Below are 16,824 nucleotides of genomic sequence, written 5' to 3'. Positions count from 1 at the left end.
GATGCTGAGTGTTGAGCTCATTCAAGTCCTTAACCTGTGCAGTATGCATTTTGCCAACTGAGCCACCTCCCTGGTCCCACAGTCCTTAATTTTGATGAATTAAAATAAATTTCCTTTTTTTAATCCCAGTGCTCAGGAGACAGAGGCAGACAGATCAAGACAGTTCAAGGACAGCAAGGGCTACACAGAGAAACTCTGTCTACAAAAACAAAACAAAAAGTTGTTTCATAGTTTTCATTTTATGTTTAAGTTTATGGTCTGCTTTTGATCATATGCTTTTTAAATAGGGTACTAGCTAAGTCTAGCTTAGGTTTCTGTGTTTCTCTCACTAATTTTGTGAGTGTATCAATATGAAAGTCCAGTTGTTTGAGCACTGTGTGTTGAAAATACTGTACTTTCTCCTTTGATTTGCCTTTGCATGTCTGCCAAAAATCAGTTGATCATATTTGTGTACGGATCTTTTCCTGAACTTTGTATCCTTTCATGCCTGCCTTATGCCAATACTACTCTTGGCTTGATAGCTGTTCCTGGAATACAGACTTTTCCCCCCTCCCAGGTTGTATTGATCATAATTTGGTGAAAGCTAAGCTGATTCAGGGAATACTGTAATAGAATTTAATGGCCATGTATTAAATATGTAGTAGTTACTATGCTTTATACATGATATTTTGAGGATTTGAGGCCTTTAGAACTTAATTTTTCATCTCATGGAACTCATACCATAATCTTGAGCTTGAATCCTAAACCTTCTCCCCATTCTGTTTCCTTTAAATTGTTTCTGAGATCAGGATGTTTTACAAACCTTATTCATCAGTGTTCTTTCTCTGCCTCCTGCCTCCCATCAAGCTGCCATTAGACGATATTGTATGGTGAAGGGAATGGATTCCTAGAAATGGAGAATGGTGATTGTTATATAGGGTTGGTTTTTGTTTTACTCTGGAAATTGCCAGAATTACTCCATTTTTACTTGAAATTTAAGTTCATATCTTTTAAATATTAAGTGCTAGGCAAAGAACTTGTTTGAGAAGATGCCTGTCTGCACACAAACCCCAGAGGCCAGCCTCAGCTGTCCATGCCTTAGGCACCATTCACCTTGCCCTTTATTTAAGGGAGGGTCTCTCACTCACCTCGAGCTTGCCAGATGAACTAGCTAGCCAGCAGTCCCTGGCCGTCAGCCTGTCTTTGCCTCTCCGATATTGGGACTACACATCATGCCACCATACTTGTTTTTTCACATAGGCTCGGGGGTGGGGGCTGGAGCTTAGGTCCTCATGTTCGTAGGGCACATACTTTACTTACTGAGTTGTCTTTCCAGCCCTGAGACACCAGTTTTTAAAAAAACATTCAGTCATGATTTTTTAAAAGATACATTTATTTTTATGTATTTGAGTGTTTTGCCTGCATGTATGTCTGTGTACCATGTGGGTGCTGGCTGCTCTTTTCCAAAGGACCTGAGCATGCACTCCAGACAGCTCACAGCCCATGTTAAAGGCCAGACCCGGAGGATCTGATGCCCTCTCCTGGCCTCCACAGGTAACTGCATGCACACACACATGCCCACACATAGATCTTCACATAATTTTAAAAATTAATAACAATCCTTTTTTAAAAACATCAATTCAGTACTCTGTACTATCTTTCACCATTCTTCAAAACCTCTGTGAAGGGCTGGGGTCCTAGTACTTGCCCTCCACACACAAGGATCCTGAGCACCACAAGAAGCAAAGGAAGGAGAGAGAAGGGGCAGAAAGGAAGGAAAGTAATTTTCCTCCTTAATTGCTTCTGTAGTTTTTATTTCTATCTAATCTTTTCTAAAAGGCTTTTCAACCAGAATCTGTAAACCTTTCATTGAGTATTTTGGTCTGTTTTCTGCAGGATGCATACATTTCCATGAGTGCATTAAACTTGGGTTAGTGGAGTGGAGGTTTTTTTGGGGGTGGGGGTGGGGTTCGAGATAAGGGTTACTTTGGAGCCTGTCTTGGAACTAGCTCTTGTAGACCAGGCTGGCCTCGAACTCACAAAGATCTGCCTGCCTCTGCCTCCCAAGCACCACCATTGCCCAGTTTGGAGTGGAGTTTTATCTTTATCTTTTGGCTACACTATTCTATTCTTCATGGTTAATGCAGCACCTAGCTACTGCACTGCCCTAGTAAGGTCTTCCTTTGCCCCGGAAGCATATGGACCATAAGTAGGTATAGTCTTTGGGATTCAGAAATACTTCAGAGACAGACTAGGAACGAGCTCCATAGTGTGGAGTGAACCGGGAGAGGATCTGTTTAGAACTGTTTTAGGGAGAGAAAGTTCAGAGGTGGCAGAGAGGAACTAGATAGAGAACAAGGGGATGATAGGACAGCCTCTATTAGAAGGATGGTGTGCCAGCCTCTTCCCTTGAGTTGCTGGGGGTGATGTCAGATGGCCAGATGTGCTTTCCAGTACACAGGCTGCATGAACAGTGCTTAATGTTCAACTTGGTACCTGGAGGATAGCAGAAATCAAGAGATTATGAATGTCCTTGGCATCACGGGTCGGGGCACATTATAATCCTGACTATGTCTATTGTGTTTAAATGCTTATAGTCTGAGCTGTTGGTAGAAATTAGAGCATTGGGGGAACCCCTTGGATGCTAGGTTTGATAATAGTTCGACTTGTTGCACAATAGTAGGACATGCAGGGAGACACTTGCTGATACTTCTGTACTAGAGTTCTGCTAAGGAGGTTTGGGTGGACTTGATATCAAGTACCCTGTAATGCTAGTTTGTTGGGGGTACACTTCACACTTAGAACTGCTAGTGTAGAAGAAAGGGGAGTTACAGAGGTGGCTAGAGGAGAAGACCTAGCTTATGAACCCTCAGGCCCAAAGATGCTGAACTGCCTCACAGTAGCAGTTGACTAGATTAGGGTCACAGGTTTATCAGAAGGCTTAGGAAAAGGAAATTAGAGGCCTCTGACCAAAGAGTGGAAGGAAATGATTTATCTTGGGGCTAAAGGAAGTGAAACCTGTAGAGGTTAGAAATTAAGAGTCAAGGTTACAGTAGTATATTTCTGAGTCAGAGTGCTGACCATTACACTGTGGAACTCCACTCTATAGAAGTATATTTCTACCCTTTCAACTGCAACCTATAATCATACATTTTATGTAGTTACTCAGTTATAAGTGTGTCCAAATTTGAAACAAAAGTTTCCCAACACCTTTATTTGCATTAAGTCCAGTATTTCTGTTTCTTAAGAAAACAGTGTGGGTCATGGCTCAGTAACTCAATCTCATGACCCAGTGGTTCATTACCCCCACTTTGAAAACATTGTTTCAGAGTTGTTCTGGATGAGGTGATGACTGCTACAAAGACAGTAAAGACAGTATGTTGGCTGAATGCCCAAGACTGATTGACTGGTCCTTAGCAGGTGCTAGGCACAGAAACAGTAGTTTGGGTCATTGTGACCAGCACTTGCTTCCTGGCATAGCCAGAAAACGGGTAACCAAAGTGCTGTAGAGGTAAGATTACAAATGATGCCACTGTTAGGTTGTACAAGACATCACTATCTTGCATGTTAAGAATTGGGGGTAGAATGAGATTGTCACTCAGTGTTAAGAGTTTATCCTTAATGTGTTTAAGTCCCTGGGTATAGTCCCCAGTACTTCAAAGAAGAGGAGTCATTGTGTTCCGTAATGATTGTGTTCTAGATTTAGTACAGTAGTGGTAATGGATACCCCGCTACCTGATGACGTGATCATCTAGTTAGTAGAACCAAACAAAAAACAAAACAAAGACCTTGTCCTGCCAATCATAGCCAAGTGAACCAGTAACAGGTAAAGTGTTTTAGTAAAGAATGCTAGGTATGGGAATAGAGGTATTTGAGTAGTTTTTTTTTAAGAGACGAAACATAAAAACAAGTTCAAAATTAGTTCAAAAACAGTTAAGTGGTTATATAAATGGTATACAGTTTATGATAATCACAAAGCATGAGATTCAGTGACAATCTTGAACATACACCTTTAGAGAAAATAGAGTGGAATACTTACTTACAGTGCTCTTTTATTATGGCAAAACAAATGAACAAACCAACATGATGCCCTAATCTTGCCTAATTAAAGTTGAGAAATTTCAAAAATAAATAATAGTGTTCTCTGATTTTTAAAATTAAGACAATTGAAAGCTGGGCAGTGTTGGCACAAGCCTTCAGTCCCAGCACTGGGGGTGGGGGTGGGGTGTTGCAGAAGCACGCAGATCTCTGAGATTTAAGTCAGCTGGATGAAGCTGGCTCTTCTTTAGACCCCTATAATGTGTACTGTTGTTTACTAAATAGTTTGTCCCTTGCTTTGAAGATGTGTGCCTTTTCATACATGAACTTTTCAGTTATTTCAGGTCACTCTTGGGTTGTTTTCCTGTAACATTCCTTAAAAAAAAAGATAAATTTGGGTTTCTTCTCTCAGATTGTACAAATTTAGAGCATGACCGTATCTGCTGGCAAGTAACTTGTGTTTTCAGAACCTACATTTGCTAGAAACAAAGGCCAAAGAAAATGCTGGGTATCGTGAAGGGGAGTTATAAAAGGTGGCCTTTGTGAAGAATATAATTTGATGTTAGTAACTGCTAAGATGCAAGCTGCTGAGGTGTCCCTGGGAGCTTACAGTAGCAGGGCTGAGAGCACTTGAATACAGGGCTGTGATTTATTGACAAGAATTATTGTTCTTGTTGACTCGGAAAGATTTCAGTGCCAGTTGTCTAGTGTTCTACTTTCTACTGAAGACAACAGTACAGCTAAGTGTAGCCCTCCTGTCTAGGTTTCAGTAATTAGTGATCATCTTCCCCTTAGGAGGATAGTCCAAGGGAGGAAAGGCCCAAGGGAGACCCCGCTGCTCACAGCCCCACTTCTGCTAATGAATAATACCTTTTCTCCAGGGGCCATTTAGAAGGAGAAAGTCAATTAGCGCCATAAAGAGTAAGGGTTTAAATTCTGTTACCCAGTTTACTGCTTAGGAGGACAATAATTGACTGGTCTTTTTTGAGATTTTGGCTAGACTACCTCATTTGCTTTTACCTGAATAACTTGTTGTATCGGGGGACTTCTGTATATGCAACAAGAATTGTAGTTTTTAAATAGTGTCTCTTCACACTGGTCAAGATGCAGAAATGTGTTCTTAGAGCATTCAGCCATAAATGGGATATTTGTATCACACTGTCTGTCCCACAAGGCTCAAGGAACATCTGAAAGAGGGCGCAGAAAGATTTAAAGAGCCAGAGGTCAGAGAAATATGGGTATAAAATTGTCTCTAGACAGACAGGACCTCTGCATTCAGGAACTCACAGCAGCTGTGGTTGCCTGAACAAGACCTGGACAAGATCAAGCCAGTCAACATTCTACTGTGAAATACACTAGCCCCCACCTCTAGCCCTGGAGCTCTTGATAGCTGATGGTTGCTAGGGGAGGGAGAGTCAGGGTTTTTGTTGTTGTTGTTGTTAAATGAATGTTGTCTTTGGTAGGTTGACCATGCTCCTGAATAGCTTCATGCCCTTGCATATATGGGCAGCACTCTTTTTTTTAAAACATGAGAGGAGAATGAAGGGAAACCAGGAGGAGTTAGAAGGTAGGAGGAGGTGAATATGATTGAAATAATTGTATACATGCATAAAACTCAGCAAATAAATTTCTAAGGTATATTTATCTTTATATATAAATATATATAAGAACACACGTGTGTGTATGTTTCTTTAATGTATACAGTGTTCTGCCTGCAAGTATGCCTGCACGCCAGAAGAGGGCACCAGTTCTCATGGTTGTGAACCACCACGTGGTTTCTGGGAATTGAATATAGAACTCAGGACCTCAGAAAGAGTAGCCAGTACTCTTAATCTCTGAGCCATCTCTGCAGCTGTGTGTGTGTGTTTGTTCTCTTGCCTATCTCCCCCCCCCCCCGTCATGTGTTCCAGCAGTTCATAGATGGGGTGGATTTTGAGGTGGCCCTGTTCTTCTGGGCCTGGAAATTAATTTTTGGAAAAGAATTTGTTTTCTAACTGCTCAGTTTTACTTACATAAGAAGTTTTTTTTTTCTTTTGTTGTCTTTGCTACTTGAAAGAGTAGCTAAAATTTGCATTTGATTCTTGTTTATTGATGGCATGTCTAACTTGGTCTCATTTAGACACAGTCCACTTTGTAGTTCCTAAGCTGCTGTTGTATCATGGACAGACCCATGATTAGTGCCAATAAATGCTAATGAATTTCTCTGTTAAACTATCTGAATGGAAGAGATGAGGGCTGAGCTTTGATTTCATTCATTTCGAAATGAACGTCTGTAGTGTATCAGGTCAGTCTCAGTAGACTAATGCTGATTGTTCCAGTGGTGAGAAGAGATGACTAATAGCTACTAGCTACAGGACTGTTAGGAACAGGTGCTACCGTTGGTAGGGGCATGTAGAACTGGCATATGTGTTCACAACAAAATGACAGGAATGAGTCATACACTCAAATCTGAGAGTGGTGATGATTGGAACAAAAAGGTCAAGGCAGCAGGAGGTTGGCAGAACCAGAGCAGTGGTGACTGGACCTGAGAAGGTGAGCTCAGAGACATGGACTCAGCTGGCAGGTCTGGTCCTGTGGACCATGGTAGAGTTGGGAGTTAATGCTGATCGTAGTGAGGACTGAGCTGCTGGTGAGGAGTAAATGAGTGCCAACCGGGAGGATTTCTGTGGGTAGAGTGGGTAGGTGCTATTTTTATGAAATTAACTTCAGTTTTATGGCTTTGTTGAAATAAGAGCGGCAGGGCTGCGTCCCCAGCACCCTGCCGGCCACATGGCTAGCTTAGCTTATGTCCCGAAATAATTACACGGAAACTGTATTCTTTTAATCACTGCCTGACCCATTAGTTTACTCCACCCACCTAAGGGTTGGCCTATCAAGGGGCCTAGGCAGTTTCTTTATTCCTTAACCAATGAAATCAACAGATTGATATATGACACTCCCACATCATGGCTTCTCAGTGTGAAGTCATTCCTCAGCCTGTGAGACTTTGATTCGGGGAGCACAAACTGTAGTTACTCCCTGCCTGCAGTATAGGGCTGGAGTTGAAATACCTTCTGGAGCTGGAGTTAAACCTAGCAAGCCTGTAGAACACGTGTTCTGAGGACATGAAAAAGGAGATTGGCAGTGACATGAACAAGACCACAGTTTGTCTTCACCAGTGGTGGGCCCAGTTCTAACTTGTTCCAGGAGGCATTAAAGAAGCAGATAGAGGAGTAAGAAGGAGATTTGTAGTCCTCGATATGTTAACATAAGGCTCTGTACTGGTGATCCTGGGAAATTCAAAATAGTATTTGTTTAGGTATCTCTACGTCCTATTTCAACCATTGGAAAAGAATTCTTTACATTTTTAAAATGCCTTCTTTCATATTACTCTTTAAAAATTGATAACCGTCAGAGCAGAGGTGGCACATGCCTTTAATCGCAGCACTTTTAAGGCAGAGGTAGGCAGATCTCTGTGAGTTAAAGGCCTACCTGGTCTACAGAGCTAGTTTCAGGAGAGCCAGGCTAAGCAGAGAAATCCTGTCTTGAAAAACAAACAAAGCTGATAACCTAGTAACACTTGAGGCAACCATCTGTAAAAGAACTCTGTGAAGCTGCAGTAGAGCAATCAGATTTTAAGGACAACACAGGAAATTATCTTTACTCAGAGCTTCCTTAAAGAATTCCCTAAAGAATTCTTGGCTTGGATCGTAGCTCAAACCTTTAATCCAGCCGAGACAGGCTGATCTCTTGAGTTCAAGGCTATCCAGGTCTACAAAGAGAGTTCTAGGGCAGCCAGGGCTGTTACATAGAGAAACCCTATCTCAACTTCCCCCAAAAGTAAGTAGTTAATTAAAATAATAGAAAAAGTAAAACCTTTAAAAAATTTTATTTTCTCTTCGATGCAGAATGTAGATTTTAAAAATAGACATGAAAGGGTCTGGAGAGATGGCTCAGTGGTTAGGAACTTTCCAGGGGTCCTGGGTTTAATTCCCAGCCACCACATGGTAAGCTCACAAACACGTATAGTGGGATCTGATGCCCTCTTCTGGCATAAAGGCATACATGCAAGTAGAGCACTTACACACTAAAATAAATAAGTAAATCTTAAAAAGTAGACATGAAAATAGAAGGGGAATTATTTAAGAGGAAGGGAACTAGCAAGAGGTGGGGGAGAAGACAAGATTGATAGGGGGTATGAATATAATCCAACACATATATGCGTACTAATATGGACATTGTGATTTTTTTTTAATTTTTGTGCAATTTTTTTTTTCAGTTTATGTGCACAAGTAAAAGCGCCAGCTCAGTTGGTGAGGTACTTCCTTTCAGTTCAGTCCATAGCACCCACACTTCTGGTTTGTTTGTTTTGTTTTTCAAGGTATCTATGATGGTAAGCATTTGTAGTCCTGGGCATAGGGAAGTGGAAGACTGGTAGGACCTTGGAGACCCTTGGTTCAGCCAATAAAATCACCTATTATATTAAAAGAAAAGGTGGGCAGCACCTGAGGGACAACATCCAAGACTCCTTTCGCTTCCATAGGCCATGTGCATGTACGCATACTCAAAAAACAAACTTATTAATTACTGAAATTGAGAAAAAAACTTGCAGGGATTGTACCTGCCCCTCCCTTCCTATTTTTGTTTGTTCATTTAGCTCTTTATTTAGATTTACATTTTTAGGTGTATGAGTATTATATGGATTTTGTATATATGTATTGCACAATCTGTATGCCCGGTGCCCACCTATAGAGGTCAGAAGAGGGTATCCAGTCCCCAGGATTGGACCTCCAGATACTTGTAAGCAACTAAGTGGGTGCTAGAAATCAAATGTAGGTCCTCTGGGAGAGCAACCAGAGCTCTTTAACACTGAGACATCTCTTCAACACCTATACCTTTGTTTTAAAGAATTTCCCTTAACTATCCTGTGGCTTATTGGTAAGCAATGCTTGTGAATATCCAAAAATTTTTTTTTTATTACTTGTATAGGAAGGAAGAGGAGTTAGAGGCAGTTGTGAGCCACCCAACATGTGTACAAGCAGCCAGACTCAGCTTCTGTTAATCACTCAGTTCAGTGGCTTTTAATCACTGAGCCAACCCTCTAGTCCTAGAGTAGCTTTTTTGTAAAACAGTTATTTTTATCCCTATATGCAATAATCCTAAACTGTTTGTTCTCTTTTACAGGGAAGTCCTCATTGACAATTCAGTTTGTGGAAGGCCAATTTGTTGACTCCTACGATCCAACCATAGAAAACAGTGAGTATTGTTTTCAACTACTTACAGACTGAGAAAGCATTATACTATTTGTATAGTCATAAAGGTTTGGGTTGCAGTGGGTAATGCGTTAGATTTATATTTCTCTTACAGAGATTTTACTCAGGGTACCCTAAATCCTCTTTTATTCAGTGCGCATTTCTTCTGGCATGTAGAAAGTTATATCCCAATCAGTAGGAATCTGGTCCTGTACTAGAACCTTCATAAACAGTCAACTTCAAGAAAAAGGACTTGAGAGCAATTTTATTTTTATCCACACCCCTCCATTCAGCAGAAGCCCTTTGTGTAGATGTCAAGTTTGAAAAGAATGAAAACAACTCCAAAACCTTGTACCTCAAGGAGCACCCTGCTCTCTGAGTCTTGAAGACTAGAAAGAGGCTTCTGGGAAACATCCTATTCTGGAATCACAGCAGGTGCTGCAGCATTGGGAAGAAGTTGTCTCCAAGACTGTTGTGTTTCATATCACATGCAGGAACGGGCACATACAGCCAGAACCAGAGATGGCCTTTACTTTGTTGACTTTGAGAATCTTCAGTATACTCAGTCAGGGTCTATTCTGGTCATCAGCACATCCAGAGAATCTGCTTTGTTGGAAGCTCAGGCTGTTCTTTTTCACTGTTAGAGCCCCTAGTAGACTCTGGAGCCAGGTGTCAAGCACTTGAGACTAGACTTGCCACCAGAAGTATACAGATTTAATCGGGAGTATATTGTTGGCATTTTAGATGGAACCAGATTTAATGGTTATGTTCATAATAGCTAGGGTGTTGACCTTCATCTTCTGAGCTTGCAGTAGAAACACTGAGGCACATTGACTCTAAGTAAATAGGAGTCCGTAGGCCAAAAAGACTTAAAGAGTATGAATTTAACGTCTTATCATCTGGAAATATGGGAGTTTGGATGGGTTTTTGGGATGGGGGTGTTAATTTGGGAGGAGAGAGAGTGTGTGTTGTGTGATGGGTCTCACAAGTGTTTGTTGCCTGGGCTCCAAGTTGTTCTCTACCTCCTAATTAGTTGCATTCTTCTGAGCAGTTAGGAATGTTGGCACATGGTTATCATTCCCAGCTTGACTGCTTTAAGAGTGTCACCATCACTTAATTGTCAATTATCAATATAACTTAATTGTGCCTTTGGTGTTCAGCAGTAAAGACACATTATCATCATAAACCAAAAAGAAAAGAAAAAAAGTCCAAGATCTGGAAATAATCTAGTAATTATTTTATACTTATCTTTAGCATACAGAATAGATTATAGCAGCAAATGTTCAGTAGTGGCACATTCTGTGTCATATTACTATACAAGAAAAAAGTTCTGGTACTTTGTCATTTTCAGTAGTTAGGATAATAGAAGAATTCAGCAAAACTATGTGTTTTCTTGTTTTAGAGAACAGACCAGAAGTACTACTTGCACAAATATGGTTTCTTATCTCTTCTGTAGTGTTAACCTAACCGTTACCTGGTGTGTACTAAACTTGGGGGTATGGTTTACAGGTGAGAACAAGAGCAGTTTATAACCTGTGCCATCTCAGGGTCAATTGGCACTGCCATTTGTGGTTAGGTTTGTTTGTTTGTGACAGGATTTCTATGCATAACAGCTCTAGCTTTCTTAGAACGTGCTTTGTAGACCAGGCTGGCCTCAAACCTACAGGAATCTGCCTGCCTCTGCCTCCCAAGTTCTGGGATTAAAGGTGTGTGTCACCGCCTCCTGGCTATAGTTAGAAAATTCTTTGACAGATTTACCAAGCATGGCTTGCTGATAGTCCTCTATGGTATGAATTAAAGATGCTTAACATATCTTAGTAACATTGTTTTACTTTGCAAATGCCAAAATTTTAGAAAACTGTTACTTTTGCTAGCTTGAGACTTCACTAGTAAATAGCTATGTCCTACTTTCAGACTTTACCTAGTATCTTATATCTTTGTGGGGAGAGGGTAGGGGTGTGTGAGGCAGTCTAGTTGTGTAGCCCAGGTTGGTCTGGAGCTCTTGAGTGCTTGGATAGGTAGGTGCCAACATGCACAACTTCCTTGTGTTCAGTTTTACTTGTTATTCACAACATTGATAGCATATTTTAGATTGATTGCCTTAATGGTTTTATTTTTCCTTTGATGATTCCATATATGTATAGAATGTATTGGTCATTTTCATATTCATTATCCTCTCCCCTCCCCCTTGACTTCTTTGATCGTTTTGTTTTTTGCTTAATTTTCTGCCTGGTGCCATTTTCCTAGACACAATACTGGCTTCTGTGGTAGTTGCATGGGTCTCCCTTCTTCACTGAGACATCGGCTAGCTCATGGTCAGACTTGGAGCGTCCGAAGCATGTGGAACAGTGCTGTTAGTCCAGTAGTACCCAGGAGGTGGTTGTGAATAAGTGAACTTTTGTTTCAGTAATCTGATCAAAACAATTGTGTTATACCTCATAACAGCTACAGCTCTTTAGTGCTGAGTAAGTGTAGCTGTTTTTTCTGCTCACCAGTGTTTCTTACATAATTTTCATCAAACCTGGAACATGACTTTTTAATTCTAGCTGAACAGTTTCTCATAAGGTGTATGTCACTGCCCCCTGGCTGACACTGATTGAAAATTACTGCAGTGCTAGGTGACCCCAAGTCAGAGGCCAAAGTAGAACTCTTAAGTGAGTAGTAGTTGTTGTTGTTAGAATCTCACTGAGTAGCTCCAGCTGACCTGGAACTTGTTATATAGACCAGGCTGATCTCTAATCTGACTGCCTCCCAAACACTGGGATTTTTTAAACATATGTGGCCCTTCACCCAGCTCTCAGTGAATTTATGTTGGATATTATCCAACTTGAATTATTCTTGTTCAGTTTTCATCTGATTTACCAATTTTCTTAACATGACCATTTCCAGAAAAGGGTCAAGGCTAAATACAGTCCTTGTGAAACTGCCCATCGGCTCTGCTTGCATTTAGGAGCGGATAATGCAGATTCCCTCCCTTGAGCACCTATGTTTTCATGGAATCCCCTACCTTTCTCTTTGTTACTTAGTTTTCTGAATAATTTCCGTTTGTCTTTTGCTTTTCCTTTCGGCTATGAGACATACTGGGGCCTCTTTCTGCTGTGGAGAGGGTAGCTTCTGCTGCTGGGCCTGCAGTGTACAGGACAGCCAGCTAGGAGAATGACTGGAGCCACCAACACAAAAGAAATCTGTTCCACTTCCTTGTGGTCCAGATGGTTACATGCTGAGGTTTGTTGCTGTGAGTAGTCCTCTGTCCCCTTGAAAGTCTGAACTGACTTTTCTCATCCTTACTGGAAAAAAGGTCCTGACAAATTGCATAGATCTTTAAGCTGAGAAAGAATGGTGGTTTCAGCCCAGAACATCAGTTCCATTGCTATATTACCTGTCAGTAAAATTGTTTTGTTTTTTAATGTACTAAAGCTTCTTAGCATTTCAATTAATACTAGGTTCTTTGTGCTCTGACACCAGACTTCCTATGAATTAATGGAAGATTTTTGTGGTTTTGGTTCATTCTCGATTCCAGGCTTTACATAGTGTATCTCACTTGTTCCTAAGAGGAAGTGCTCTCCTCAGAACAGTCAGATTGTTTTTATAGGGTGTGAATTATTGCGCGACTGCAGTTCCTCTGGAGCGGATTCAAGGTTTCCCTGAGCTTGATTTTTATCAGCAGTTCCTAGCAGGCCAGTGGATGAAGGAGACAGTCTGTACAGATAAAGGCTTGTTCGTTTTCCGTTAGTGAGAACTTCTAGCAAGATTATTAGGGACTCCATTTGATCAGCTGTCATTGTTCAAACTTACAAGTAATCCAGAGTTAATGTACTTAAACTCGTATTTTATTCTCTTTTCTTGTAGCTTTCACAAAGTTGATCACAGTAAATGGGCAAGAATATCATCTCCAGCTTGTAGACACAGCGGGGCAGGTAAGTGACTCTGAGGGTCCCCTGCAAGCAGCAGGTCTGACTGTCCTCCCAGCAGAACCCTCATACACACTCTGGGGCCTCGGGCTGTGGGTGCAGTGGAATGTCAGTGTGCTGTCTGGGCTTTGTAAGGCCTTGTGGCACATCTCCGAGGAATTGTTTTATCTGCTCTATCTATTGTTAGCAGAGTGAGGTTAATACTCACTACAGAATAATGGTTTTCTGAACTTAAATTTTGCATTAAAGAATGATATCACTTCCCTCCTTCTGGCCGTCCGTAATCTGTGTTTTCCTACATTAAGAGAAAAATCAAGTATTTTTCTGGGAACTATAGAGTGAGGTAAAGCTTACTTCCTCTTATGAGACCTTGAGCCAGTACACACCAGATTGGTTAGATTGTGTGGTGGTCAAATTTAACTCTTGATTTGGTTTGATGAGTAGTTACCAAAAATCAATTCTTCCATTTCCTCCTGCACAGAAAAAAAAAAGGATATTCAGGTTAATCAGCACAGCAGTGATGTATGGAGTGCATTGCTGGGGGTACTGATTGGGGACAAAGGAGAAAAAAGTAAGAGTGTTCAGGGAGCAGAAAAGTCCCTTTAGAGTTTAGCTGCCTTGTTTCCATGGCACCCAGTCATGCCTTTCCTAGAAACCATTTTGTTAGACTGAATTCATCCCTGTTCACTGGAGGATGGGGGAGTATTAAGAGGCTGGGCTTTCAGCTCTGACTCTTCCTGCCCTTGCAGCACAGAGTCACAAAGGGTCAGGCCAGCGGGTGGGTGAGTGGTCTAGTCTCTACAATGTTGAATGAAAGCTTTTTTATGGGACCTGGGCATATTGAAACGAACCTAAAATAACGGAACATGTCCTATGCTTAGAAATTAATTTCTTCTGCTTTGTTTTGAAGAAAGTATGGAAGGAGGGTATGAAACAGGAAATAGCTGAGCTGAGCTAACCTAGAGTTTTCTGTTTTGTAAGCAAATAAACCTGAATGTGTGTGACTCTGAGCTTCTAGAGAGTGCTGTGACACACTTTCCTCTCCCACCTGTGCACCCAGATCCTATGGTGGAACATGCATAATCAGTCAGAAACTAGCAGTTCTGTTCCCACAGATCCATTCTAGTCTTTGAAAGAACGTGCAGAACTAGTAGGAGAGACCCCTGAGTAGGGATTGGGTCCAGTTTGAGAAGCTTCTCTCTGTCCTTATGGTTGAATAGAAAGTTTATTAAAATAGACAGTTTATTCCCTGAATGAAGACACATTTAGTGTGAGGGATATAGCTGCTGATATTGGGAAACCAGCTTTAAACTTAGGGTCCTGGGCAAAGATGCTTAGAGTGGAATTCTGACATTACCTGGACTTCAGATTTGCTTTTATATCTTTGGGATCTTTTTTAAGCCCCTGGAAAGTGGGGCAAGGTCTATTGCCCCACTAAGAAGCTGTGAGTCAGGTGGGGCATGTGGCACACACCTTTAATCCTAACCCTCAAGAGGCAGAAGCAGATGTGAGTTTGAGGACAGTCTGGTCTATATAGTGAGACCCTGTTTTTTTGTTTGTTTGTTTTTTGAGTCCTGTGACTGTTCTTTCTTAATCAGTGGTCCAAAGACAAAAGATGAGTTTTACTGTACCTACTGCTTTCCTGGTATCAGCCTGTACAGGAGGTTAGGTTGAGGTTTCTGTAGACTTGATATTCCTTCAGACCAGAGGGTGCTTTGCTGGAACTCAGTTGACAGGGGCAGCTAAGCAGAGGAAACGTCATCCTCTGGTTTTCCTCATCAACACAGGTGCATTCTTCTAAGGAACTGCTCTGCTCTAAACATGAATGTACAGTTGGTCATCAAACAGTCTTTAAGTGATTTTAGTGGTCTGGTAATGCAGGTGATGATACTGACAGGATCCTCAGCTCAGGGGTGAGTGTGTTTTGTAGTTCAGAGCAGTACTTGGGTGACTCCTGTCATTCTGTTGGGTTCTGTTGTTACTGGACAAAACATCCAGATTTGACTACTTTGGATAATTTGTTCTCACCTTTGCTGATATATTAATAGCTCAGTGTGCAGTTCACAGCAGTGAAACATGGCGTCTCCACCTGCTGCTATTCTACTCTTACTCCACAGAAAACTTAGAGATTAAGTCTCCTGCCTCTGCCTTCAGGATGATGATGTTCTGGGGATGAGGCTGGTAGCAAATAGTAAGGACTGGTGCTCAAAAGATACTTTCTTTTCATTTTTTGTACTTATTTTTGTGTTTTATTTTATGTGTATGGATGTTTTGCCTACTTAAATGTCTGTGCACCACATACATGCACAGAGGCCAGAAGAGGGCATAGAACTGGGGTTTTGGAGAGTTGTGAGCTGCCATTGGGTGCTGAGAATCGAACCTGGGACCTCTGGAAGAGCAGCCAGTGCTCCTAATCACTGAGCCATCCCTCCAGCCTCCCAAAAGACACATTCTTTTAAAAATAATCTGTAGCCAGGCCTACTGTTATGCATTTGTAATCTCAGCTACTTGAGAGGCCAAGACAGGAGGATGATTAGAGTCAAGGACCAGCCTGAACAATACAATGAGACCTTATTTCAAAGTCATCATTATCTAGTAAACTTACACAGTAGTCTTAATATTTTAGGAAAAAATATATACCATAAATATTCATAATAAATAGCAAGTACGTTTTACTTTGCTGTTTATATCAATACAAACAGGACCGTGTCAATAGTAAGGACACATTCTGAACATTGGATGGTTCACAACTGCCTGTAACTCCAGTTGCAGGGGATCTGACACCTTCCGATCTCTGCAGGTACCTTTAAATTCACACAGGCACACAAACATACAAATAAGTCAGTGTTTACAATTTTTTTAGGAATCATGTATTGTATCTAGCAGAACGTAGTGGTAAACACCACACCAATAATCCCAGTATTCTGGAGGCTGAAGTGGAATAGTGAACCTTGCCTCTAAATAAAATGTGCAGGTGTTACACATAGTTGTGCTATACTTTTCATACCACTAGAAGTACAGTCTACTAAAACCTGCAACATTACTACAGCCAGTGTGTAGTTCATTGTGCTACAGCAGTAACATCACTGGGCAGTTGGGAATTTTCAGCTCAGTTATAATTGCTTTGTGGTTCATTGTTGACCAGAATGTCATGATAGTACATGTGCACACTACATTACTGTCACTGTGGCTTAATTGTCCAACTAAAGAGAATGAGGAACGTGGCTAATTTATCTTGCTTAGTTTAAGTTCACATGAAATATATGGCTTTGGTTTAATTTTGAGATGAGATGTTTTAGTAAGCCTGAACTGTAGACCCTGCCTGGGACAAGCCTATAATCCTGATCCTAAAGAAATGGAGGCTGGAAAATCAGGAGTTCAAGTTAATCCTTGGCTGCATAGCAGATTTGAGGCCAAACCTGGGCTACATTGAGACCCTGTCTCAAAACAAAGACGGTGAGCTATAGAAAAGTGTATTTAAAAACCTAGAGTAGGGGGCTGGAGAGATGGCTCAGTGGTTAAGAGCATTGACTGCTCTTCCAGAGGTCCTGAGTTCAATTCCCAGCAACCATATGTGGCTCACAACCACCAGTAATAAGATCTGGTGCCAACTTCTGTCTGCAGGTATACATGCAGGCAGACCATTGTATACATAATTAATAAAT

At 41.2% G+C, this 16,824-nt stretch overlaps 1 protein-coding gene across 1 annotated transcript in view; it reads left to right on the top strand.

The window, feature by feature from the left end:
- The window catches only part of Rheb (Ras homolog, mTORC1 binding), a 42,338-nt gene that overhangs the window by 13,923 nt on the left and 11,591 nt on the right, over nt 1-16,824 (top strand). The window contains exons 2-3 of the mRNA XM_005367437.2: nt 9,181-9,252; nt 13,098-13,165. Coding sequence (XP_005367494.1) covers nt 9,181-9,252; nt 13,098-13,165 — 140 coding nt within the window. The remainder of the gene's footprint in view (nt 1-9,180; nt 9,253-13,097; nt 13,166-16,824) is intronic.

Source organism: Microtus ochrogaster, unplaced genomic scaffold, assembly GCF_000317375.1.
Source record: "Microtus ochrogaster isolate Prairie Vole_2 unplaced genomic scaffold, MicOch1.0 UNK18, whole genome shotgun sequence".
In the NCBI taxonomy this organism is placed as follows: domain Eukaryota; kingdom Metazoa; phylum Chordata; class Mammalia; order Rodentia; family Cricetidae; genus Microtus; species Microtus ochrogaster.
This window is presented reverse-complemented; position numbering and strand designations above follow the sequence as displayed.